The 27,857-nt window shown below is 44.5% G+C and overlaps 1 protein-coding gene across 1 annotated transcript in view; it reads left to right on the forward strand.

Moving 5' to 3' along the window:
- The window catches only part of LOC101406272 (adhesion G protein-coupled receptor E1-like), a 40,840-nt gene extending 13,360 nt beyond the window's left edge, over window positions 1-27,480 (forward strand). The window contains exons 5-15 of the mRNA XM_087427942.1: window positions 1,917-2,072; window positions 4,458-4,604; window positions 6,586-6,732; window positions 8,575-8,721; window positions 17,548-17,636; window positions 18,990-19,073; window positions 19,751-19,928; window positions 21,723-21,842; window positions 23,245-23,444; window positions 24,471-24,641; window positions 27,393-27,480. Of these exons, the coding sequence (XP_087284068.1) occupies window positions 1,917-2,072; window positions 4,458-4,604; window positions 6,586-6,732; window positions 8,575-8,721; window positions 17,548-17,636; window positions 18,990-19,073; window positions 19,751-19,928; window positions 21,723-21,842; window positions 23,245-23,444; window positions 24,471-24,641; window positions 27,393-27,398 (1,445 nt within the window). The 3' untranslated portion in view covers window positions 27,399-27,480. The remainder of the gene's footprint in view (window positions 1-1,916; window positions 2,073-4,457; window positions 4,605-6,585; window positions 6,733-8,574; window positions 8,722-17,547; window positions 17,637-18,989; window positions 19,074-19,750; window positions 19,929-21,722; window positions 21,843-23,244; window positions 23,445-24,470; window positions 24,642-27,392) is intronic.
- Window positions 27,481-27,857: the final 377 nt, after the last annotated feature.

Consider the following 27,857-nt stretch of genomic DNA (forward strand, 5'->3'; position numbering starts at 1 on the left):
GTCACATAAAATTGACTGTAAGCATTGTGATGATCTCCATTGTCCAGATGAGAAATCTGAGGCTTGGAGAGCTGAAGTGATTTGTTTAGGGTCATGCAGTTGAACTAGGATTCAAACCCAGGTCTTTCTGACTTTACTGAGAGTCTCTCAAACACGTGGCTTAGTTGCCACACTCTAGTTAAGGGGTGTTGGGGAAGCATGTTTAATCACTCTAAACCTCAATGCTTCCATCTGTAAAATGGGTGTATAAAAGTATGTATCTCAAAGGATAGTTGGGAAGATTAAATGCAACAATGTATGCAGTGTGCTAGGCACATGTGCAGTATCAAGGGCTATATTAACGTAAATAATATAAACTGACATAATTCCCAGAAAGAGCTAAGTTCTTTGTCTGCATTCCTTATATTTAGACCCTTATTCTCTTGATAGTAAAGATCTGATTATGCCTCTGAATAAGACCAGACGTTGGCAAAATTTTCTGTAAGGGAACAGAAAGTAAATATTCTGGAGACTGCAAGGCTTATGATCTCTGTCCTGACTACTCAGTGCTCCAGCTGTGGTGCACAAGCAGCCATAGATGATACAGAAATGAATGGATGTGGCTGTGTGCCAATAAAGCTTTATTTACACGAACAAGTGATGGGCCGGATTTGACCTATGGGATGTAGTTTGCTGAGCTCTGAAGAAGAGAATGCATTTCTATCACTGTGGTTTCCAGGGAGCCCCAAATATCCTTCTTTATCTTTGAGCTACAGTTCATGGGTTATTCAGTCAGCTCAGTAGTGCTGGTGGGCCCTGGTGTTTAAATTTGGTGTGAAATCAATGTTCCCCATCTAGAAAGTGATGGATACTATAGCAACGATTTTGTCCACTGTATGTCTTTGACACCCAGCATGGTACCTGATACATTGTGAGTTAAATAGATATTTGTTGAATGAAGGAACATGAGCTTTAATCTTTAGTCAACTCCAATCATCCTTCTATTGACAGGCACTTAGGTTTTTCTAATGTTTTACAACTTGAAACAAAGCTGAATGAACGTCCCTGTGATCTTATGTTGATGTCCAGTGGCAGCTCCAGATATCTCTCTAGGAGAGGTGCAATGATGGGGAGGGAGCTATAGGAGACCTGTCTTGAAGGTGTGCTTGCATGACAAGTACATAGCAAGTGTTTATTTGGGGTGACTTGGCAGAGCAGGGCTGAAGGAAATTAGGGGAGGGCCCCCCCACCATGGTACCATGACTGCACAATTCCGTGAGTGCTTCAGGAAGTAAATTCCTAGAATTGGCTTTGCAAGGTGTTCAACCTATGGATTGTTGGGTAACAGACCACCGGCAAACTTAGTTGCAAACAACAATCATTTATTTTGCTCATGAATGAATCTGCTATTAGGGCTGAGTTTGGAGAGGATGGCTTGTCTCTCTTCCATACAGTGTCAGTTGAGCCTCAACTGGAGGCTAGAGGATCCACTTTGAAGAGGGTCTACTCACAAGGCTGGCGAGGTGGTGCTGGCTGTTGACTGGCTGCTCCCCCAGGGCTGTGGGCTGGATGTCTTAGTTCTGCCCCATGTGAGCTGCATTTTCATGACTGGTTGGCTTCCTCAAAGTATGGCAGCTCATTTCCAAGAATGAGCCACTCAAGAGAACAACGAAGTACATTATCTTTTTATGACCCAGCGTGACATTCCTCTGACCCAGCATGGTATTTTTATGACCTGGTGTCACTTCCACCATAGTCGCAAGCATGCTCAGATTCAAGGGGAGGGAATATAGACCCCACTGCTTATGGATGGAGTACCAAGGTCTCACTGAAAGAAGGGCTTATGGGAGGGAAACATTGTTTCAACCATCTTTGGAAAATACAATCCGCAGCACAAGATGAAGCAACTTTGTAACTCTGACTCTTTCTCTATCCAGATATAGATGAGTGTTCTCAAAATCCCCTACAATGTGGTCACAACTCAATCTGCAAAAACCTGCCAGGGAGGTACAAGTGCAGCTGTTTGCCTGGTTTTTCTTCTCCTACTGGAAACAACTGGAACCCTGGAAAGCCAGGTCGTTTCGCCTGTACAGGTAATGCTCTCAGGATCTCAGGCATGGTCTTTGGTGGAATGCTATCACTGAGTTGGGTACACGTGTTTCTCACTGTAGACACCCAATCTTTTGTCTGCTCACTCTCCTCTACTGCTCCTCAGACATCAATGAATGCCTCTCCAGCGGAATCTGCCCAGAACATTCTGAGTGTTCCAACTCCTTGGGAAGCTACAGGTGCAGCTGTCGTGCTGGGCTCTTCTCTAACAACTCCGCCTGTGAAGGCACAGAGGGCCTGCCCTTCTTTATTTACCTACTTAATTAAGAATCACCTCATTTGATGGTCCTTTGAGGCAGGGATCATGATCCTCACTTTAGGAATGAGAAAATTGAGGCTCAGAGAGGTGAAGTGACTTGCCCAAGGATGCACAGCTGTTAAGTGGAAGAACCAGGGTTTGAACTCCTGTTGAGGCACTACTGTGACTTAAGCAGTGGGTCAGGCAGTACTTGAGAGTAATAGGGGCTCTGTCCCTACAGCGATTTTATCCTCAGGGGACATTGGCAATATCTAGAGACATTTTTGATTGTTGCAGCTGCTGGTGGTGTTGGGGTTGTGTGTGCTATTGTCATCTAGTGGGTAGAAGCCAGAGATGCTGTTAAATACTCTACAATGCACAGAACAGCCTCCCCGCAAATAAAAATGATCCAGTCCCAAATTTCAGTAGTGCTGAGGTAGAGAAACTCTGTCCTAGGGAGAGCTCAGATCCAAACCTCAGCACTTTTTCCTAAAAGATATTTGAATTAAGACCTGAGAGTTACCCTCACCCCCCTTCCCCTTCCATATTAAATCAGTCATCATGTCTTGGGGTATCTACCTGCTAAATATGTCTTGAATCTCTCCACTCTTCTCCATCCTTGGATCAGGCTTCATCCGTATTGCAGCAGCATCCCCTCTGGTCTCTCCCTTTCTGCAGTCTTGTCGCCTCTATCTATCCTCCACACTGCAGCCAGAATGTTCTCACCAAGACACCAAGGCTCCATCTTCCGGAGTCTAGTGTGGTTCTATTGTTCTCCACATTCATTTATAGGAAGGGTGACTCCATCCAGCAGGGCATGGAGTGATCCAGCCCTCATCACATCCCCTTGACTTGGAGTCACAGATATTTGAAGTCATCTCTGATTTGTCTAGTCCATTTTTAGCAGTTAGCTATTGCTGAGTAACAAATCACCTGGAATGACAATGGCTGAAAAAACCTAACATTTATTTAGCTCTTGATTCCATGCATTGGTGGTTTAGGTTGGGCTCTGCTGGTCAGTTCTTTGGGTCTCAAACATTCTTCGTGTGTCTGTGGTCAGCTGTGGTTGGGCTGGGCTGTCGCACATGACTGGGGCTCATCTGGGATGATCCATGTCTTCCATCCTTCATTAGGCTAGTTTAGGGCTTGTTCATGTGGCAGAATCAGGAGGCCCAAAGCATGAACAGAAGCAAAGAAGCCTCTAGAGGTCAAAGTTAGGAACTGGTGCCACATCACTTTTGCTGCATTCAATTGGCCAATGGAAGTCATAGGGCCAGCTGGATTCAGCGGTGGGAAACAAACTCCACATTTAAAGAGAGGAGTGTCAAAGTTACGTCATACTGCATAACCTGCATCCTGAGGTGTGGATACAGGGGTATATATGGGGCCATTGAAGTATCACACTCGTGGCAGATATCTTTTGGATGGATGAATAGATGGAAAGCTGGATGCATAGATAGATGGATAGCTGCTTGGACAGATGGATGGATGGGTGGGTGGGTGGGTGGGTGGATGGATGGATGGATGGATGGATAGATGGATGAACAGACGGATGAATAGATGGATAGAAAGATGGATGAAAAGCTGGATGCATAGATAGGTGGATAGCTGCTTGGATAGATGGATGGATGGATGGATGGATGGCTGGCTGGCTGGCTGGCTGGCTGGCTGGCTGGCTGGATGGATGGAAGGATGGATGGATGGATGGATGGATGGATGGATGGATGGATGGATGGATGGAAGGATGGATGGAAGGATGGATGGATGGATGGATGGATGGGTGGATGCATGGACGGATGTATGACACAAACAAATGAACAACAACAAAGAAATAAACAGTGTACTTTTTTTTGTCTGTGCTAAAAAAGAAAGACTACAGCCTTTCTGCAAGCTATGATCATTATATTTGACATTATTGTCATCCTTTTGCTTACATACCACTGGCCAGAATTTATTTTAACCACGACACCTACCTGCAAGGGAGGTTAGGAAGAAGGGGAGAATGTGGGTATTGGGGAGCCTCAGCACTGCGTGCCACGAGCTAAGAACATGTAGAGCGAATCTCCACTTGCAGTCTCCTGTCTTCATTTCCTCCTCTGCCTTGATCTGGGTTTTCTCTTCCACTCTCTAGATGTGGATGAATGTGTGGATCCCAGAGCCTGCCCAGAGCATGCGACTTGCCACAACAGCCCTGGAAGCTACTATTGTGTCTGCAACCCAGGATTTGTTTTTAGAAGTGGAAACACGAGATTCCTCAGTCCTGGAGGGACATGTGAAGGTAGGTGGAGGGATCTGTTGGGGAATCAGGTTCAATTCTGTTTGCAAAGACAGCAGTGGTGGGAGAGGAGTCGGGGGAGGTCTTGGCTGAATCATTCATTCATACATTCATTCATTGATGCACCCTTTGACCAATACTTCTTGAGCATCTACAATACACCAGGTTCTATTCTAGGGATGGCGGACACAGCAGTGACTAACACAGGCAATAATATTTGTTCTCCTGGAACTTATCATCTAGTGTGGAGGGAGATAGATAACAAAAAATAGATGCGTGAACATCTTGTGTGTTAGGAATAGTTAAAGGAGATGAAGACAAATAAGGCAGGAAAGGCAGATAAAGGGTTCTAGGGATGGGATCCTACCACTTTTAACAGAGTGGTAAGGAAAGGCCGTGCTGAGAAGTTGATATTTGAGATAAGATTGAAGGAGTGAGGGAGTGAGAGATTGGGTGTCTGGGGAAGGATGTTCCAGGAGGAGGGAACAGCAGGTACAAAGGCCTGGAGGCAGGATCCCAGCTAATGCGTTAAGCTCTCTCATACATGTGCTCATTCAGTCCTCCTAGAAACCTGATGGTATTGGTTGTACTCTACACCAATTTCACAGATGAGGAAACTGAGCCTCCATTGTGGTGGAATCACGATCACAAGGCCAAATAGAGAGGATGTAGGAGAGTCAGGATCTGAGTGTGCCTAGATGTGACTTCACACCCCATGCTCCCAACCACCATGCCCTTCTGCCTCCAAATGAGGCTGCAACCTCTGGCAGATCAAGGTGGGCTTGCGTAGGACACACATTGATTTAATCCCCAAGTTCACAGACTCTGAGATTCAAGACAGCCTGGGAAGCTGTCATGCAAACATTCCAGAGCAAGACAGAACCTGGATTCCAATCCTCGTTGTGCCTTTCACAAGCTATGTGACAGTGCAGAATTGTGAAGCCCCAGTTTCCTCCTCTGAAAAGTGGAAATATTAGTTCATAGCTCATAGGGGTGCTAGGAGGATTCGTGGAGCTAATGCACGTAAGAGATCTCTGTCAATGCCTGCCACAAAGAAAGCTCAACATATTAGTAGTTAATTTTTATTTTAGTTAACGTTTGCTTGCCTAGTACTTACTGTGCTCCAGGCTCTGTGTGGAGTGCTTTACAGAGGTCACCTTATTTAGTCCTCTGAATGACCCTATGGGGTGGGTACTATTATCCTCATCTGACAGATGGGGAAACTGAGACACACAGAGATGAATTGTCTTGCACATTGTGTTAGGCAGCTTGGCTGCATCACCAAATATTATAGACTGGCGGCCTTAAACAGCAGAGATTTATTTTCTCACATCTCTGGAGGCCAGAGGTCTGAAATCGAGGTGTCAGCAGGGCCGTGGTTTCTCTGAAGGCTCTAGGAGAGAATCTGCTCTGTGTCTCTCTCCCAGCACCTGGTGTTGCCGGCAATCCTTGGGATTCCTTGAGCTGTAGACGCATCACTCCAATCTCTGCCTTTGTCATCACATGGTGTTCTCCCCAAGCCTGCCTCTGTGCCCCTTCTCCTCTACTTATAAAGACACCAATCAGATAAGATTAAGATTAACCATCCTACTCCAGCATGATCCCATGTTAACTTACATCTTAATTGCAACTAGAAAGACCCTGTTTCCAAATAAGGTCACATTCTCAGAGACCCGGTTTAGCACTTCAACATATCTTTTTTCTCTATGCCAAGAAAAAAAGACTACGGCCATTTGTGCAATCTGTGATCATTACGTTTTGAAATTATTCATCACCCTTTTCCTTACATATTATTGGCCAGTATTTATTCTCTTGGTCCCACCTAACAGCAAGGGAGGTTAGGGAGAAGGGGAGAATGTGGGTATTGGGGAGCCTCAGCGCTGTGTGCCACAAGATAAGAACACGTAGAGCAAGTCTGCACTTGCAGTCTCCTGCTCTCATTTCCTCGTCTGCCTCAACCCGGGTTTTTTCTTCCACTCTCTAGATGTGGATGAATGTGTGGATTCCAGAGCCTGCCCAGAGCATGCGACTTGCCACAACAGTCCTGGAAGCTACTATTGTGTCTGCAACCCAGGATTTGTTTCTAGCAGTGGAAACATGAGATTCCGCGGTCCAGGAGAGACGTGTGAAAGTAGGTGGAGGGATCTGTTGGGGAATCAGGTCCCATTCTGTTTGCAAATTCAGCAGTGGTGGGTGATGAGTAGGGACATGTCTCGGCTGAGTTCAAAGACTTTTCTGCAAAGCTGATGCTAATAATCATTCATTCATACATTCACTCATTCATTCATTCATTCCTGCACCTTTCGACCAATACTACTTGAGCATCTACAGTACAGCAGGTTCTATTCTAGGAATGGTGAATACAGCAGTGAATAACACAGGCAATAATATTTGTCCCCCTGGAAATTATCATCTTGTTTGCAGGGAGATAGATAACAAAAAATAGAAGCACGAACATATTGTGTGTTAGGGATACCTAAAGGAGATGAAGACAAATAAGGCAGGAAATGTAGATATAGAGTTCCGGAGGTGGGTTTCTAATTTTAACACGGTGGTAAGAAGAGGCCATGCTGAGAAGATGATATTTGAGACAAGATCTGAAGGAGGTGAGGGAGTGAGAGATTGGGTATCTGGGGAAGGATGTTCCAGGAGGAGGGAACACCAGGTACAAAAGGCTGGAGGCAGGATCCCAGCCAAGGCGCTAAGCTCTCCCTCTCGAGTGCTCATTCAGTCCTCCCAACAACCTGACGGTATTGGTCATATTCTACACCCATTTCACAGACAAGGACTGTGAGCCTCCACTGTGGTAGAATCACCCTGCCAAGGCCAAATAGATAGGAGGTAGGAGAGTCAGGATCCGAGTGTGCCCAAGAGTGACTTCACACCCCATGCTCACAACCACCATGACATTCTGCCTCCAAATGAGGCTGCAACCTCTGGCAGCTCAAGGAGGGCTTGCGTAGGACAGACATTGATTTAATCACCAAATTTCCAGACTCTGGCACTCAAGACAGACTGAGAAGCTGTCATGCAAATATTCCAGAGCCAGACAGAACCCGGATTCCAATCCTCGTGCCTTTCACAATCTATGCGACGTTGCACAATTTTTGAGTTTCAGTTTCCTCCTCTGAAAAGTGGAAATCTTAGTTTATAGCTCATAGGGCTGCTATGAGCATTCATGGAGCTAACACATGTAAGGGATCTACGGCAATACCTGCCACAAAGAAAGCTCGACATGTTAGTGGTTAATTTTTATTTTAGTTAAGATTTGCTTGCCTAGTACTTACTGTGTTCCAGGCTCTGTGGTGAGTGCTTTCCAGAGGTCATCTTATTTAATCCTCTGAATGACCCTGTGGGGTGGGTATTATTATCCTTGTCTGACAGATGGGGAAGTTGAGACACACAGAGATGAATTCTCTTGTCCATTGTGTTAGGAAGCTCGGGCTGCATAACAGAATATTGTAGACTGGCGGCCTTAAATAACAGAGAATTATTGTCCCACATTCTGAAGGCCAGAGGTCTGGAATCAAGGTGTCAGCAGGGCCGTGCTTTCTCTGAAGGCTCTGGGAGAGAATCTGCTCTGTGTCTCTCTCCTAGCTTCTGGTGTTGCCTGCAGTCTTCCGTGTTTCTTGACTTGTAAATGCATCACTCCCATCTCTGCCTCTGTCATCACATGGTGTTCTCCCCAAGCCTGTCTCTGTGCCTCTTGTCCTCTTCTTATATGGACACCAATTACATCAGATTAAGGGACCATCCTTCTCCAGCATGATCCCACATTAACTTGCATCTTAATTGCATCTACAAGGACCCTATTTCCAAATAAGGTTTCTAAGGGACCACGTTTAGGAACTCAACATTTCTTTTTGGAGGACACAATTCAACCCACAGTGGTCTCCTTCACTCTCAAATGCTGCCTTCCCTTGCAGCCCTGCTCTGGGGCGCTAACTCAACCTTTTCCTTCTACGCTGCCTAGATGTGAATGAGTGTGCGAGTTCCACCATCTGCCCAGCTAATGCAACCTGCACCAACACTTTGGACAGTTACTACTGTACTTGCAAACAAGGCTTCCTGTCCAGCACCGGAGAGACACAGTTCATGGGCCCAGGAGTCGAATGCAAAGGTGAGTTCACGTCCCCTCACAGGTGGTCGGAAAAGCAGGTGGGATCTAGCTGGGTAGCAGATACAGATGCTTTTTGTTTTTGCCCCAAATATTAATTATTTATTTATTTCCTTCCTTCCTTCCTGCTTTCCTTCCTCCTTCCTTCCTCCCTCCCTTCCCTCTTTCTTTCTCTCTCACTCTCTCTTTCCCTTTCTTTCTTTCTTTCTTTTCTTTCTCTCTCTCTCTCTTTCCTCTCTCTCTCTCCCTCCCTCCCTCTCCCTCCCTCCCGCTCTCCCCCTCCCTCCCTCCCTCTCTCCCTCTCCCTCCCTCTCTCTCTCCCTCACTCCCTCCCTCCCTCCTCCCTTCCTTTCTTTCTTTCTTCTTTGCATTCTTCCTTTCTCTCTCTCGCTCTTACTTTCTATTTCTTTCATCATGAGAATTATTCCTGGCCACTAAAATTTCCAATGATTATAGACTAGCATTAGGAAGAAAATTAAAATTAAAATCATGCTCCCTGTCAATATCCAGAAATACCCACTGATTTCATTGTGAGGGCCCACTGTTTGGCCGCCTTTCCATGGAGATAGTTAGAATTTCCAACATTTATAGAGTGCCAGGTCCTGTGCGAAGTGCTTTATGTGCAATGTCACATTAAAGGGACTATAGGCATTTTGATGATCTCCATTGTCCAGATGAGAAAACTGAGGCTTGGAGAACTGAAATGACTTTTTTAGGGTCATGCAGTTGAACTGGGATTCAAACCCAGGTCTTTCTGACTCTACTGAGGGTGTCTCAACCACGTTACTTAGCTGCCACACTCTAGTTAAGAGATGTTGGTGAAATGTATTTCATCTCTATAAGCCTCAATGGTTCCATCTGTAAAACGGGCGTATAAGAGTATCCAACTCCAAGGATAGTTGGGAAGATTAAATGCAATAATGTATGCAGTGTGCTAGGCACATGTGCAGTATTAAGAGCTATGTTAACATAAATAATATAAAGTAACATAATTCCCAGAAGGAGCTAAGATCTCTGTCAGCATTCCCTATATTTAAACCCCAGTTCTCCTCTTGACAGTAAAAATCTCATTATTCCTCTGAATAAGACCATAGGTTGGCAATTTTTCTGTAAGGGGCCACACAGTAAACATTCTGGAAGTTGCAAGTCGTACGATCTCTGTCACGACCACTCAGTGGTGGTGCAAACACAGCTATAGATGATACAAACATGAATGGATGTGTCTGTGTGCCCACAAAGCTTTATGCACACACACAGGTGGTGGGCTGGATTTCACCCATGGGGTGTCGTTTGCTGAGCTCTGAAGAAGATGATGCATTTCTATCACTTTTGCAGTTAGTTTCCAGGGATCCCCAAACATCGTTCTTTATCTTTGGGCTACAGTTCATGGGTTATTCAGTCAGCTCAGTAGTGCTGATGAGCCCTGGTGTTTAAATTTGGGGTGAAATCAATATTAACCATATAGAAAATGATGGATACTACAGCAACTATTTTGTCTACTCTATGTCTTTGACCCCCAGTATGGTGACTGATACATTGTGAGATTTTAATATGTATTTGTTGAATGAAGGAATATGTACCTTATTCTTTATGTCAACTCCAAATTGAGTCATCCTTCTATTGGCAGGCACTTAGGTTTTTCTAATGTTTTACAACTTGAAAGAAAGCTGAATGAGCATCCCTGTGATCTGGGAGGGAGCTATAGGAGACTTGCATTGAAGTTGTGCTTCTATAACAAGTACCTAGCAAGGGTTTATTTGGAGTAACTTGTCAGAGCAGGGTTGAAATAGATTTGTGGAGAGCCACCCCATGGTTCCATGACTGCATGATTCCATGGGTCCTTCAATGAGTAAATTCCTAGAATTTGCTTTGCAAGTGTTCGAGTTATCTGTTGCTGGGTAACAGACCACCTGCAAATTTAGTTGCAAATAGTAATCATTCATTATGCTCATGAGTGAATCTGCTATTAGGGCTGAGTTTGGAGAGGATGGCTTGTCCCTATTCCACACAGTGTCAGTTGAGTTGGCTCAACTGGAGGCTAGAGGATCCACTTTGAAAAGGGTCTACTCACAAGGCTGGCAAGGTGGTGCTGGCTGTTTGACTGGCTGCTCCCCCAGGGCTGTGGGCTGGATGTCTTAGTTCTTCCCCATTGAGCTGCATTTTCATGGCTGGTTGGGCTTCCTCAAAGTATGGCAGCTGATTTCCAAGAATGAGCATCTCAAGAGAAGAAGGAATTACGTTATATTTCTAGGACCTATCATGACATTCTTCTGACTAAGCATGGTATTTTTATGACCTGGTGTCACTTCCACCATAGTCACAAGCATGCTCAGATTCCAGGGGAGGGAATATAGACCCCAATACTTGATGGGTGGAGTACCAAGGTCTCACTGAATGAAGGACATATGAGAGGGAAACATTGTTTCAACCATCTTTGGAAAATACAATGGGCTTCACAAGATGAGGCAACTTTGTAACTCTGACTCTTTCTCCATCCAGATATAGATGAGTGTTCTCAAAATCCCCTACAATGTGGTCTTAACTCAATCTGCCAAAACCTGCCAGGGAGGTACAAGTGCAGCTGTTTGCCTGGTTTCTCTTCTCCTACTGGAACCAACTGGAACCTGGGAAATCCAGGTCATTTTGCTTGTACATGTAATGCTCTCAGGCTCTCAGGCATGGTCTTTGGTGGAAAGCTATCACTGAGTTGGGTACATGTGTTTCTCATCCTAGACACCCAATCTTTTGTCTGCTCACTCTCCTCCACTGCTCCTCAGACATCAATGAATGCCTCTCCAGTGGGGTCTTCGTAGAGCGTTCTGAGTGTTCCTACTCCTTAGGAAGCTATAGGTGCAGCTGTCGAGATGGGTTCTTCTCTAACAACTCCACCTGTGAAGGCACAGAGGGCCTGCCCTTCTTTATTTACCTACTTAATTAAGAATCACCTTATTTCATGATCCTATTAGGTAGTGATCATGATCCTTATTTTAGGAATGAGAACAAGGAGGCTCAGAGAGGTGAAGTGACTTGCCAAGGGATGCACAGCTATTAAGTGAAAGAACCAGGATTTGAACTCCCGTTGAGGGCCTACTGTGACTTAAGCAGTGGGTCAGGCAGTTCCTGCGAATAATGCGGGGGCTCCATCTCTATAGCGATTTTCTCTCCAGTGGACATTGGCAATGTCTAGAGACATTTTTGATTGCCACAGCTGTTGTTATTGGATTGTGTGTGCTACTGTCCTCTAGTGGGTAGAGGCCAGAGATGTTGTTAACCATCTTACAGTGCACAGAACAGCCTCCCCACGACCATATATGACCCAGTCCCAAATGCCAGTAATGCTGAGGTAGAGATACTGTGTTATAGGGAGAGCTCAGACTCAAACCTCAGCACTTTTTCCTAAAAGGTATTTGAATTAAGACCTGAGAGTTACCCTCATCCTCCCTCCCCTCCCATGTTAAATCGGTCATCAAGTCTCAGAGAGTCTGACTGCTAGATATGTCTTGACTCTCTCCCCTCTTCTCCATCCTCTATTCAGGCTGCATCCTCACTGCAGCAGCATCCTCACTGGTCTCTCCCTTTCTCCAGGCTTCCCCTCTCAAATCCACCCTCCACACTGCAGCCAGAATATCTCACAAAGACACCATGGCTCCATCTTCCTGATCTAGGGTGGTTCTATTGTTTTCCTCTTTCATTTATAGGGAGGATGACTTCATTCAGCAGGGCACGGAGTGATCAAGCCCTTATCACATTCCCTTGGCTTGGAGTCAGAGATATTTGAAGTCATCTCTGATTTTTCTGGTCCATTTGTAGCAGTTAGCTATTGCTGAGTAACAAATCACCCTGAAAGTCAATGGGTAAAAACTAGCACCATTCATTTAGCTCTTGACTCCATGCATTGGTGGTTTAGGTTGGGCTCTGCTGGTCAGTTCTTTGGGTTTCAACCATTCTTCTTCATGTGAGGAGAGAATGAGCCTTCATGAATTCACAGGTAATCAATGAATCTGGATCGTGAATTATGAAGGGTTTAGAGGCAAAAGATGAGCGTAGGTGAGAACAAACTCTCAGGGTCTTGCCTGTTCTAATGAGGAGTTTGGATTTTATCCTGAGCTGTGAGGACCCTCATCAGAAGATTTTCCTGGGTCATAAACTTGCCTCTAAATGCTTCCTTTCTGTAATGATGAAAATGTGTTTAAGAAGGTGGGACCAGAGCCAGGGAAACCCATTGGCTTCAGTCAGTGGTGGGGCTGTGCACTGCAGCTGCAGCCTCAGCATCCTTCATCCTTTTGACTTAGACCAGTTTTCTGCTTAGATATCGATGAATGTTCCAGGAGCTTGACTCTTTGTGGTCCCAATTCCACCTGCACCAATATCCCGGGAGAACACAGTTGCTCCTGCCTGCCTGGGTTCTTTTTGCCTGATGTTTGGACCCCTGAGAAACCAGAGGCTTTCAAATGTACCAGTCATTCTCCCAGCCATGCTGAGGACTCCTCAATGGATGTCAAACTACTCTGAAATGCAGCAGCTTATAACAACAACCATCTGTTCTTGCTCATGATTCCATGGGTTGACCACATGGTTTTTCTGGGGCACTAAGATGGCTGGCCGGTCCAAAGTAGGCTCGCTTACGTGACTGGTAGTTGGTGCTGGTCTCTGGCAGGGCCCTCAGTGGTCCTTTCCACATGGCTTCTTGGGCTTCCTCAGAGCATGGCAGCTGGTTTCCAAGAAGGAAAGTTCCAAGAAGAAGAAAGCAGAAACTGCCAGTTCTCATAAGGCCTGGGCTTGGAAGTCCCCAAGTGTTACTTCTACCACATTCTATTGGTCATAGTCACAGGGCCAGCCTAGATCCAAAAGAAGGGGAAATAAACTCTCCATCTCACTGGGAGAGCAATATGTGCATACAGGAAATGGAAGAACTGATGGCTCCATCTTCGGAGGCTCTACCATACAGCAGAACACATTTTATAGTCTTCAATCCCCAGGGAAATGCATGCTTCTTTTCATTAGAAATATTATATTTCTTCTCATTCGATGATCTTTACTAGCTGCTGACATTGTTAGAAACAGAACAATAGAGGTATAAAGAGGAAAGGGATCTTAGAGAGATTAACACAGCTCTAAGGGCTCTAGGAACCTTTCAGAATCCCCATCTAGGGCCAGAAAACAAGGCCATGGTCTTCCACTCTCCTTTCAGTCAAATTATCACCTCTTTTATTTGTCTTACCTATTCGGGTTTCACTTCACAAGAAGGAAGGTTTCTTGGGCCAAAAAGTTTTGAAAGCCATGCCTCTAGTCCAGCTCTATATGCAAAATATAAATTGCACCTGTGGTATGTCTGACAAGAGCTCACTTAGTCGATGCTTAAATATTTCTGGAAGTGGGCAGCTTGCGGTGAAAAGAAACCCACTCCTTGGTTAGAGATGTTTTCTGTGATACCAAGAAAAAAACCACTTCCCCATGCCTTCCAACCATGTCGTTTGAGACCTCCAAATTAGTCTACGTTCCTATCACAAAGACTTCTCGTCCCAACTCTCCATGGTATCGCCTGGTGCAATATACCATATACTTGTGTAAGCCCCTAGTGTGGACAGTGCCTATTTATCCCTCATGTTTTTTTTTTTTTTTTTTTAAAGATTTTATTTATTCAGCTTTTTCCCCCCAAAGCCCCAGTAGATAGTTGTATGTCATAGGTTCACATCCTTCTAGTTGCTGTACGCGGGACTCGGCCTCGCGTTGGACGGAGAAGTGGTGCCTCCGGGCGCTCCCGGGATCCGAACCCGGGCCGCCAGCATCAGAGCGCGCGCACTTAACCGCTAAGCCACAGAGCCGACCCTATCCCTCATGTTTTTTGAGATGACATAGAAATATGAAAGGTTTTGTCCTTACTTCCCTCCTATTCATTTTTTTTATTACTTTTATTTCTTTCTTTTTTTTTTTGGTGAGGAAGATTGGCTCAGAGCTAACGTCTGTTGCCAATCTTCCTCGTTTTGCTGGAAGAAGAGTGGCCCTGAGCTAAAATTTATGCCCATCTTCCTCTACTTTATATGTGGGATGCTGACCTAGCATGGCTTGATGAGCGGCATGTAGGTCCACGCGTGGGATCTGAACCCACGAGCCCTGGGCTGCTGAAGCAGAGTGTGTGGACTTACACCACCGGGCCAGACCCCTCCTATTTATTTTTTTCTGGGACATTCTATTCCATATATCCTCTGTGGATCAGAAACCTTCAGAGGGAGAAGTAACCTCTTGTTGCCACAGTGACCATGCATCACCCTGTATTGGTTAAGGTGGGGTTTCTCAACTTTTGCACTATTAACATTTTGGGCTGGATAGTTCTTTGTTGTGTGTAGGTCTATTCTGTGCATTAGTGGATATTTGGCAGTATGTTTGGCCTCTACCCCCAGATCCCAGTGACCACGAAAAATGTCTGCAGACATTGCCCAACGTCCCCTGGAGGGGCAAATTGCCCTCAGTTGAGAACCATTAGCTTAACGTAATAGAAATTTCTTACTCCCTTAACCATCCAGTATGGATATCCTTGGTCAATAGGCAGCTTTCCTCCACAAGGTGATACAGGGATCCAGTCCTCTTGCATCTCTGGTTTTCCTATGGTTAGGAACTTGGAATCCTTGGTTTCAGCCAGTGGCAGGGAAAGAGAGAGAAGACACACTCACTTCTTAACCACGTGGGCCCAGGAGTGATATGCCATACCCTCTCCCATTCTATGAGTGAAAACTAATCACATGGCCCCGCCTAGATGCAGGGGGCTCTGGGAAATGCAGTCCCTTGTTGTGCCGCCATTTTTCAGTGACAATGCCATGCTTTGGAAGGGGAAGCATGACTTTGTTGGATTGTTGGCCAACTCTGCCTCACTCCACAGGTATTGATGAGTGCCTTGATATGTAACCTTTCGGCCAAAGGCATTGAAAAGTGCCTTTTCAATGCAACATGCACCAACACCCACCAGGAGCTACTTTTGTACCTGCCACCCTGGCTTTGCACCAAGCAATGGACAGCTGAACTTCACAGTCCAAGTAGTGGGATGCAGAGGAATGCAGAGGGTTTGCTGGTCAACCCTGGAAAGAAGGATATCCTTGTTCCTCTGGGTTTTTTGATCTTTTTGAGTTCTTTGCAGATATTGATGAGTGCTCCCAAGATCCATCACCCTGTGGTCCCGATTCTGTCTGCACCAACACCCCAGGCTCCTACAGCTGTAGCTGCGTTGTGGGCTTCCGTCCCACTTCAGAAGGCTCCTGGAAACATGGCAACTTCAGCTGCAAAATTAATCCTCTCCTTATGTGTCTTGGCAATGGAATCTGTGTCTTTCTTTGGTTGTAAAATCCTCACTCTACCCAAACCCTGGATCCTCTTCTTACTTTCATTCATTCTCCCTTTTTATATTCTTTCACTAATACATTAATTTGATAAATTATTTTTCAAGCATTAATTAATTAACTAATTAATCAAACAGGCCCCTGCACTAGGTACTGGGGATTCAATCCTGGATGTGATGGACATGATATTTGCCCTCATGTAGCTTATAGTCTAGGGAAGGAAGTAGAGAGCACACACATAATTATTTAATAATTGAAAAATTGTCATGCCCTTTGGCATATTATATACCCCATTAGTGAGATATATAATATGCTCCAGGCAAATGACATTTATGCTGAAGCTTGAAGGAAGAGTAGGGATTATGCAGATGAAGAGTGGAGATCACAGTGTGACAGGTTATAGCATGTGCAAAGGCCCTGAGGCTAACAAAGACTGAGGACAAAGGGAAATGGCATTAGCTGCATCTGAGCAGGTGGGCAGAGGTCAGATTCTGCAGGACCTTGTGTGCTGTGTGAAGAACTTTAGTCTTTCTGCTGAGAACAGTGGGGAACCATGAAAGGTTTACGTTTTTAAAATTATGGATTATCTGATACATTAAAAATATAAGTAATTTATATGGATGCAATGAAGTATAATAATAAAATTGATATATCCAAGGCCCTTGCCAACATAAGAACCAGAATATCATCAATTTTATTGCATTTTCTGCATGCTTCTTCTCCACTCCGTATATCCTTGTCTTCTCCCCAGAGGTAACCACTGGGAATTTTGTGTTTATAATTCCCCTACTTAAAAAAAACCCTGCCATTTATGTATCCCTAAACAATATCTTGCTTAGTTTTGTTTGCTTTGGAGCTTTATAAAAATGGTATCATACCACATATGATCTTTTTTTATTGAGATATAATTGACATATAACCTTCTATTAGTTTCAGGTGTACAACATAATGATTGATATTTGGATATATTGCAAAATAATCACAATAAGTCTAGTTAACATTCGTCACCCTACATAGTTACAAAATTTCTTTTTCTTGTGATGAGAACTTTTAAGATCTACTCTCTTAGCAACTTTCAAATATGCAATACAGTATTATTCACTATTGTCCCCATGCTGTATATTACATCCTCAGGACTTATTTATTTTATAACTGGAAGTTTGTTCCTCCTGACTACCTTCATCCATTTTGCCCACCCTCCACCCCCACCTCTGGCAACCACCAATCTGTTCTCTTATCTATGAGCTTGGCTTTTTTTTTTTTTTTTTAATGTTCCACATATAAGTGAGATCATATGGTATTTTCCAGAGTTGCTCTTTTTCACTCAATAATCACACTTCCCAGAGCCCCTGATGTTGTGGCGTGTAGCTTAGCTTGTTCATTTCCACTGTCGTGTAACATGGCAATGGATGCGTTTACAGCATGGGGTATGACTGTGTAAATAATCATATCTGTCTGTGGTTGACATTTGATTGGCTTGCTTTTGTTTTCGTCCTAGTGGTTCCCTTCAAGTGTAAAGGAGATGTGTTACCCAACAATGAGCAGGTCCGGCTATGCCAAGAGGGAGCAGCGGTGGAGCCTGAATATGTAAGTATTTTTGAGGGTTCCTAGCTCTTGAAGTTGTCCTAGAAGCCACTTAGGTAGGATGTTGCTTTGCAGTTTTAACGAAGACAAAAATATACAGTGGCCTAAACCAGACAGCAGTTTATTTCTCTCTTTGTAACAGTCTGAGTGTAAGCTGCTGAGAGCTGATGTGATGGCTCCATAGTGCTCTGTCATCATGAACACAAGACTCCCTTGTTGTGGTCCAACGTGGCTGCTCCAGCCCCTGCCATCACGTCTGCATTTCAGCTTGTGGGCAAGGGAGAAGGGGAGGTGACAGGCACTGTCCTTCCCTTCAAGAGTATGACCCAGTATCACTTCTGCTTATACCTCATTGGCCAGAAATTAGTCATGTGATCACACCTAGCTACAAGGAAAGCTGGGAAGGGAGGACATTTGCTCATCTAAAACTTGGGAATTCTCTTACTAAAAGAAGAAAGGATGTTGGAGTCTCATTACTAGTGAAGCTGTTGGTGCTGCATCTGTGTGATATGGGATGCATGTGTGATACATAGCCCCTAGGCCAGGCACAGAGGAATCTGGACATCTGATTCTCTAATGGAGTCACTCCCGTGAGTAAAGGCCCCATGAGCATCTTCAGGAATTGGTGTAACTATTTTAAATATGAGCTTATAAATTAGCTTTGGAATTGCCATGCACTTTGGACCATTGTCATGTCTTTTTTTCATTGTGGTGAAATACACCTAAAAAATCACCATTGTAAATTATACAATTCAGTGTTATTTAGTACTCACAATGATGTGTAACCACCACCTCTATCTATCTCCAAAACATTTTCATCACCCCCAAAGGAAACCCTGTACCCATTAGCAGTCACTGCCCATTCCCCCCTACCCCAACCCCTGGTAAACACTCATCTACTTTCTGTGTCCACAGATGTGTCTATTCTGGACATTTCATATAAATGGAATCATACGCTATGTGGTCTTTTGTGTCTGGCTCCTTTCACTGAGCAACATGTTTTCAAGGTTCATCCATGTTGCAGCATGTGTCAATGCTTCATTCCTTTTTATGGCTGAGTACTATTCCATTTGGACCACTGCTTTTTCACACATTTCCCCATCTTTTTACCCCACTAAATGGTTTTGCTGTCTATGTTTCTTTTGTTGTTGTTGTTGTTCATGGAAGAGAAAGGTGCTGTGGTTCCAATTCTGATCAAATAGTGAGTTTTTATTTCTCCGAGAATTCGAGAGACTCACGAGACCTCAGGAATTTGGGACCACCCTGTATGGTGGGCTTGATGGCCCAATTTGTACCTTACATGCTTGCGGGATAGACTGATCAATGCTCACGAATGCTGTTCCCTGTGGGGCACAGGTTTCCTTTTGTGCACTAATGAACACCACCGTCAGCATCCTGGACAATGCCTGTGAGAACAAAGCCACCGTCGTTTCTCTGAAGGTAACAAGGAAGTCTTTGTAATTGTGTTTCCAGTTTCGAGCATCTTGTGGGACACTTTGGGAGCAGAAAGTCCTCTTTATAATTAATAGACTGAGTTAATATTTAATTTATTACAGTTGTAAGTTTTTAAAAATTAACACGCAGTAAAATTGCCCTTTTCTTTACAATCCTATGAGTTTTATCACCTGAGTAGATTTGTGTAACCACCACCACAATCAGAATACAGAACCGTTCCATCTCCCCCAAGAACTCTCTTGGGTTTTCTCTTTACAATCAGATACTCCCTCCACCACTAGCCCCTGTAAATCCCTGATCTGTTCTCTGTCATTATAGCTTTGTCTTTTCAAGAATGTGATATAAATGGAATCACATGGCCTTTTGAGTCTGGCTTCTTTCACTCAGCATAATGCCTTCGAGATTCATCAATGTTGTGTTTATCAATAGTCCCATTCCTTTTTTTCTGGTAACCATTAATGATATTTAGTACATTTACAATGTTGTCTAACCATCACCACTATCTAGTTCCAGAACATTTTCATCACCCCAAAATGAAATTCCCTACCCGTTAGGCAGACACACCTCATCCTTCCCTTGACTGCAACCCATTCTCTTGATGAGAAAGGACAGCTGCTATTTCATTGACGAGAGAGAGAGAGCAAATACACCTTTCTTTGCAGAATACGGCTGAGAGTGTTACCTCTGTGCTTGAGCAAACGTCCACGTGGTCCACCTTCACCAAAGAAGAAACGTCCACCCTGGCCATAGTCTTACTGGAGAGCGTGGCGAGCACCACGTTGGCAGCGTTCCTGAAATCCTCAGAGAATGTCAGTCAGTCTATTCAGACGGAACGCCTAGGTAGGCTATACCCTCCACGGCAAGCTCACACCTGGGTGCTGATTTTGAGGGGTGACTTCAGCAATGTGATTCTCCATGTCTTTTCCATATACCGTTTCCCTGACTGTTTCTAACCTCTGAACTCACACAAAGCAAGCCTATTATAGTAATGACATCTCTCATTTATTGAGCATCAGGCATTGTGTTAAGAGTTTGTGGCCAGGCACTGTTTGGAGGGCGTCGTTAATTCATTCAACAAATATTCGTTGACTGCCTACTGTGTGCCAGGTATTAAGATATGATAGTCATTTGCTGTGTTCAAATATTTCGAGCTCTTTCTTCTGGGCCCACGTTAGGATTGTACTTCCTGGCTTGGGGTTAGGTGGGATTTTGTGATGAGTTTAAGCCAGTGAATTGTGAATGGAATAGTTGCTGGTGTGAGACCTTCCAGAGCCTTCTTTCCCTCTACTCTAGGGACAGGCAGTGTTTCAGATCACAATGTCTCCATCTGTGTGGGTCCCAGGGCAAGGAGAACACAGAGCACAGCCCCAAGTCAATTCACGATGGACACAAAGCATGAATGAGAAATCAATAATTATTTATAACCCACTAAGATTTGGGGTCGTGTGTTACTGCTGCATGCCCAATCCTGTCCTGACTGATACAGCTATGGATTTACCACCCTGAACGTGCTTGGTGGGTGACAGCATGGGAATTTCAGGTACTGTACACCCTAACGGCAGCACCCCACTCCTGGTGTAGCTCCAGTATCAGTCACATAATCCCGGGTAGTTCCATCCTCATGGGTGCCCAGGAGGCCAAGAGGTGGAAATAGAGTGTTTGGTGAGCTGCCACCAGAATTGAACAAAACTAGCCTCGTGAATTTTATATTTTAGTGATAGACCTATGGCATACCAGATAGAGCTAGTGCTACTGAGAAAAATACAGCACGCTAAGGAGGCTCGAGAGGGTCAAGATTAGTGGGAGCGTTGCTATTGTATATAGTGCGGTTAGGGGAAGTCTCACTGGGGCAGAGACCTGAGGGAAGGGAGCCGTGTAAATATTGGGAGACAGAGCAAGTGTGTTCCTTGGAACACTTGGTGAGTTCAAGGAACAATGAGCAGGCCGGTGAAAGCTGCAGCAGAAGGGGTCAGAACAGAAAGGGAGTGCAGATTTTGTAGACGAAGGTAGGGACTCAGGATTTTATTTGAGGTAAGAAGGGGGGTGGGATTGGAGAGTTTGAGAAAATGCATGGCATTATCTGGCTGATATTTTTCGAGGGTACCTCTGGTAGAATTATCTATTTTGTTTTCAATAAGAGTCCTTTAATCATTGCCATGCTGCAGGTGGGAAATCTGAGGCTCAGAGAGGTTAAGTCGTTGCTCAAATTTGCACAGCTGGTGAGTAGCAGGGCTGGACTCCATCTGACTGCAGAACCCAAGCCCTCATCCACCATACTGGGCTTGCCCCGGTCCCTTTCTATTCCTTTGGCTTTGGAAAACTTGCCTAAATTTGGAGTAGCCAGAGTCACAACTCTGTCGCCTTCCATCACTGTCGACTTCAATCCCATCTTTTCCTCATGCATCCCCTATGATGTGAGGGCTCACGCCTATGGCTCCACCTGAGTTTCTCATATGTTTGGTGCTACCATCCTCCTACCAATCATCAGGGGCTCAAGAGGTTTCCCGTGATGAATTGGCCTTTCTGTTCTCTCCTTTGCTTGCGACTATGGATGCGTACCCTTCTTGGACAGAAACCGAATTCAGGACCCACTCTCTGGGTGACCTCATGCAAACTCTCCCTTTCTCCTTCTAGATATTAAGACCCAAGTTATCAACAAAGAATGCGCTGAGGAGAACACCGTCTTTAACTTGAAAGCCAAAGGCGATGAGATGAAGATTTGGTGCTCCACAATTGAAGAATCTGAATCCACAGGTACAGACCCGCTCCTGAGAATCAAGGAGGGTGGTTGTGGTATATTCAATCAGCAAATATCTATCCATCACCTTCTAGGTCCCAAGTCCTGTGCCAGGTGGTGAGGGAATCTCTGATGGCAGAGGCAGAAATAGCCCATGCCCTCAGGGAGTTTTCCATCTGCTAGGGAAGGCAGACATTAAATAAATAATCTCACAATACTGGAGTACTGAAACCTTCCCTGTCCAGTACAGCAGCCACTGGCCACAGTTTGTTATTGAGTGCTTGAAATGTGGCTAGATTGTGAGCATAGAATACATACCAAATTTCAAAGGCTTGGTACAAAAAACAGAGGATGTAAAACATCTCATTAATAATTTTTCTAGGGGCCGGCCCGATGTCGCAAGTGGTTAAGTGCACGTGCTCCGCTGCGGCGGCCCAGGGTTCGCCGGTTCGGATCCCGGGCGCGCACTGACGCACCGCTTGGGAAGCCACGCTGCGGCGGCGTCCCACATAAAGTGGAGGAAGATGGGCACAGATATTAGCCCAGGGCCAGACTTCCCCAGCAAAAAAAGAGGAGGATTGGCAGATGTTAGCACAGGGTTGATCTTCCTCACACACAAAAATATAATAATAATTTTTTCTATTGATCATGTGTTGAAATGATAATATTTTGCACGTACTGAGTTAATATATTATTAAAATGAATTTTACCCGTTTTCTACTTTTCTGAAATGTGGCTACTAGAAAATTTAAAATTGCATATGTGGCTCATACTATGTTTCTAGCAGACGGCACTAATCTGTATCAAAGGTTGGCAAACTTTTCCTGTAGAGGGCAGGTTAGTAAATATTTTAGGCATTGAGGGCAATACAATTTGTGTTGCAACCATTGGACTCTACTGCTGTGGTGCAAAAGCATTCACAGGCAATATGTAAATGAACGGGTGTGGCTGCGTTGCAATAGGACTTTTATTTACAAAACACAGGCAATGGCCAGATAAGCCTGTACATTGTCCACCACCCCTGATCTACATACTGTCTGGAGGGCACAGACCTAGGACACATCCTGGGAGACCCCCAACGTTGAAAGGGGAAGCCCACCAAAGAGATTAAACAAGAATGACCACAAATGTGGGAGGGGAACTTATCTTCCACTGCTGAGTTGAATCGTCCTTTAAAAACACAAATTCAAATTTGTTTTTAAGTATAGCCAAGATTTCTCCAGGTGATAGCACCTCAGGATTTTTTTCTATGGTTCTATGAGGGTCACCAACCAGAAGCCCACCCATGTTTTAATCCTCAGAGCAGGCCAGTGAAGGTGCAGGAATGCATGGGATATTACAGTGCATATCCTAATAAATACTGAGCAAATGATTCCCTTTTTTTTTTTTTTTTTTTTTTGCGTTTGGGGCAAATCGCAGGGACCACTGGGGTGGCATTTGTCTCCTTTGCGGGTATGGAGTCTGTTTTGGATGAGAGCTTCTTCCAAGACCCTCGGACCTTCTTGGGCAACTCCAAGAGGAAGCTGAAGATGAATTCTCGCATCGCTGGGGGCATCATGACCGGGAAGAAGAAAGATGGCTTCTCCGACCCAATCATCTACACTCTGGAGAACATCGAGGTTTGTGAAGAGGTCTCCACTGAGCCCCCATCTACCCGTTGAGAACTCCCCATCCCCTAGTGGGCTTAACTTTTATTTTTGTTTATTGAGGTAACGTTGGTTTATAATATTATATAAATTTCAGGTGCACATCATTATATTTCGATTTCTGTGTAGACTATGTCATGTTCACCACCCAAAGACTAATTACTGTCCATCACCACACACAGGTACCCTGTCACCCCTTCTGCCCTCCTCCCTCCCCCTTTCCCCTCTGGTAACCACTAGTCTAATCTCTGTATCTATGTGTTTGTTTATTGTTGTTGTTGTTGTCTTTATCTTCTATTTATGAGAGAGATCATACGGTATTTGACTTTCTCTCTCTGACTTATTTCTTTTAGCATAATACCCTCAAGGACCATCCATGTTGTTGCAAATGGAAAGATTTCATCTTTTTTATGGCTGAGTAGTATTCCATTGTGTATATATACCACATCTCCTTTATCCATTTGTCCATTGATGGGCAGTTAGGTTGTTTCCAAGTCTTGGCTATTGTGAATAACGCTGCAATGAACATAGGGGTGCAAGTATCTTTACACATTCATGTTTTCACGTACTTTGGATAAATACCTGGCAGTGGAATAGCTTAACTCTCATTTTTAATGGGGACCCATTAAGGTGGCAAGCTTCCACAATTTCTAGCAACTTAAGCCAATCCTCAAAACCCACCTCTAGAGGAGTAAACTTTCCTATTTCTATGTGGCGTTCTTCCATTCATCACCAGGCAAGATTTAGGTTAGGTTAAGTAACACTGATGCAGGAATATTTACAGAGACTTTAGTTACATTAGCTATGACCAAGTCAGTGGGAGAGACAGATCTGACATCCAAGACATTTCTTCTCATGACTGCACAATGGAATGGCAGCATTTTCCTCCATCCCCTATAGAGCATACCTGCACCTTCTTGCCCCAGATGACTTCAGGTTGGCCACACTGCATCCATTCAAGAAGGATTCTCAGGTGACCAGGGACTTTGATTTTTTCAGCCAAAGCAGAAGTCTGAGAGCCCCATCTGCGTTTCCTGGAGCACAGATGCTGAGGGTGGTAGGTGGACGCCATCTGGCTGTGTGATCCTTGAAGCTTCCGAGACGCATACTGTCTGCAGCTGTAATCGAATGGCGAACCTGGCCATCATCATGGCTTCTGGGGAGCTCACGGTGAGTACTGATGCTCTGATTCTTGCTCCCCAAATCCAATGGGAAAATACTGACTAAACATGCATGGTGTGCCTCTCATGGCCTTGTGTGTTGTGGGAGGAGTCATGGGGGCACAGAAGGGGTGTGTGCCATACCTCTGCCCTTGGAGAATTCGTGGTCTTGTTGGGAAGCCATGACCCTCATATGTCAGATGAGGAATGACCCTAAACAGGTGCAGGCACAGTAAAAATCACAGATCCCATTTACTGAGCACTTATCTTGTTCTGGACCCTTTATTTTAAGTGTTTTTAGACCCATTGCACAGGATAAGAGACTGAGGCTCAGTAGCCTTCTAGTAATTGGAAGGTGGGATTCTATTCCAGGACAGTCTGGCTCCAGAAGTCTCTTTCCACTGAACCATACAAATGGTGCAAGAGGTTGCGCTGTAGGAATTCAGAGGTGTTTCAGTGAGATCTGGTGACAGATCAGGGAAGAAATGAAGAACAAAGTGAGCCTTGGTGAGCAGGCAGATTTGGGAGAGAGGAAAGACATCCTCATTAGTGCTGTGGTGAGTTTCCTTACCTCTCATGCAAGATCTGAGGTGAATTCTCTGCCAGGGAGGCCCTAACTGCTAGTTAGAGGAATATGGGGCTTAGGACTTGAGAGACCTGGATCCAGAGCAAGACCAGCCGAGTTTCAAGTCCATCTCTGTCACTTCCTAGCTGTGTTAACCCAAGATATATATAATATAATGTTTAATTATATATTGTATAATTATACATATAATTATTAATATTATAAAATACATATAAAATTTCATATACCTATATGTTATAGATGTATTACATATATATGCATTATAATACCTATGAATTATAATACATATATATAATTTCAGGAATATTGAAATGAACGTGCAAATGGACACAAAACTGTTTTTTCCATGGAATTATTTTGCATCTCTGTCATTTATTTAAAATTTACTGAATTGTAAAATATCTCCCACATAGATCAGAACTGGGTAACCTGGAGATGTGTGCTCTGACAATACATCGTTTTCCATGGAAGTACTCATTTTTCTCTACACCATAATCTCATCCAGTCTCACAGCCATAAACACCATTTATTAGGAATGACCCCAAAATACTAAACAATGTGCAGTCCAGCCCCCTTCCTGAATTCTAGACTCATATAACCAACCACCTACCTAGTGCCCCCAGTGAGATGTCTAATAGATGTCACAAATGTAACGTGTTCCAAACTGAGCTTCTGATCCCCCCACCTCTCATTTCCATGGAGGGTCCCCTATCCTTCTATTGCTCAGCACAAGGCCGTGGAGTTATCCTTGACTCTGCCTTTCTTCTTACCCTTCATCTCCGATCTGTCAGCAAATTCTGTTGACACTTCCTCAGAATGTATCCAGAATCTGATCGCCTGTCTGTTCCTTTGTTGCTTCTATTCTGTTCCAAGTCCTATTGTCTGTATCCAGGATTATGGAAATAGCCTCATAAAGGGTCTTTCTGCTTCCCCTCTTGCCTTTTCCCTGCCCCACCTTTGGTCTGTTCTCCTTGCAGCAGCCAGAGGGCGCCTGTGAACTCCTGAGTCAGCTCACATCCCTTCTCTGCCTACAAACCTCTATGGCTCCCACCTTACTCAGTAAAAGCCAAAGTCACCTGATGGCCCACAAGGCCCTGTACGATCTGACCCTCTTTTCCTCCTTGACCTCATCTTCTGTTAATCTCACTTCCCTCTGCTCCACCCATGCTGGCCTGCTCAGGATTCTTCACACACGCCACGCTCACTTCCTCTTTAGGAATCTTGACCTGGATGCTCACTCTGCCTTGAATGTTCTTGTCCTGATACCCACATGGCCAACTCCCTCACCTCCTTCAAATCTTTGTTCCAATCATTTGTTATCAATAGTATGTCCTCTGGCAACTCTATTTCGTACTGCCTCCTTTTCTCCTACCCTGACATTCATGCTTCTCCTGCCCCTAATCCTGATTTTCGTTTCATAGCGCTTGCCACTTCCTAACATGCTATAACTTCCTTATTTATTTACGGTCTTCCATCTCACACTAGAATGTCTTATTTTTTCACTGACATATTCCAAACTCAATTAACTAAGATCCAGTGGCTTAATTAAATAGGGAATTATTTTTTTTGCAAGAATAGAAGCCCAGAGTTAGGTGTTGCTGGTATTGGTTCTATTGCTCAGTGGTATTGTAAAGGATTTAGGCTCTTCCCGGTTTTCCAATCTGCTAGCAGCATGTTGGCTTTTCATCAAAATGTTTTTTATGGTTGCAAGGTGGGTGCCATAGCTTCAGACATCACGACCATGTTCAAGGCAGAAAGAAGAGGGATGGTGCAGAAACAGCAGCCTCTCCTTTCATGCCTCTCCCTTTAACAGGAAACAGAAGCTTTTCCCAGAAACGCCTCAGCAGATTTCCCTCTCACCTATTTGGTCAGAACTGTGTCACATGACCACTCCTAGTTACAAAAGAATTTGACAAAACAAGTATTTGGCTTTCTAGCTTCTAGAGCGGGAGCTATCAGTGGTGAAGAGGTTAAGAATGGCTTTTGAGTTTGCCTGCAGTGCCTGCCATGCTAGAGATAATCACTGTTAACATTTTAAGGTTTATCCTTCTAGTCTGTGTTGCCATATTTCTCTCTCTCTGTATTTATAAGACCCATGCCCATATAGATATGACCCCTGGGATCATGTTTGTACTAATCTTGGTACTGATTACAGTTCTGATTTCTCTCTCAGAGGGTTAAAGCTCTTTCTTGCTTTCAAATACGCTATGAAGCAACATTTGAGGACAGCAGGTGCCGGCAGGAGCTGACGCTAAAATCTTCTCTTCGTGGCTTAATGTGGAATTGCAGATCTCACCAGCCCCAGGACTCTCTGGGTGATTCAGAGCACTGATGGGTGGGGCGCTCTTCCCACGTTCCATGTGCTGGTGAGAAACAAGACTTTCTGTTCCAGATTACCATTTTATCTTTTATGTTCTGCAACCCTTTGAATTTCCAGAGTTTTGAGGAAATAATAAATCCTAGTGCAATGGCATGACCAAGAACATCTGGCTACCGTTTTGTTTTCTCCTAAGTTCTTTGGCGTGTGGCTCCAAGCCTGACTCTCCAGCACCTGTCACAGAGTATGGAAATGGCTTCAGGAAATGGCTTGTCTTCTGACCGACTGGCTTACCCTTTAACAAAGACTCCTCCTGCCTTTAA

The sequence above is a fragment of the Ceratotherium simum genome, unplaced genomic scaffold (assembly GCF_057802395.1).
Source record: "Ceratotherium simum simum isolate JZ-2026a unplaced genomic scaffold, ASM5780239v1 HiC_scaffold_43, whole genome shotgun sequence".
In the NCBI taxonomy this organism is placed as follows: Eukaryota; Metazoa; Chordata; class Mammalia; order Perissodactyla; family Rhinocerotidae; genus Ceratotherium; species Ceratotherium simum.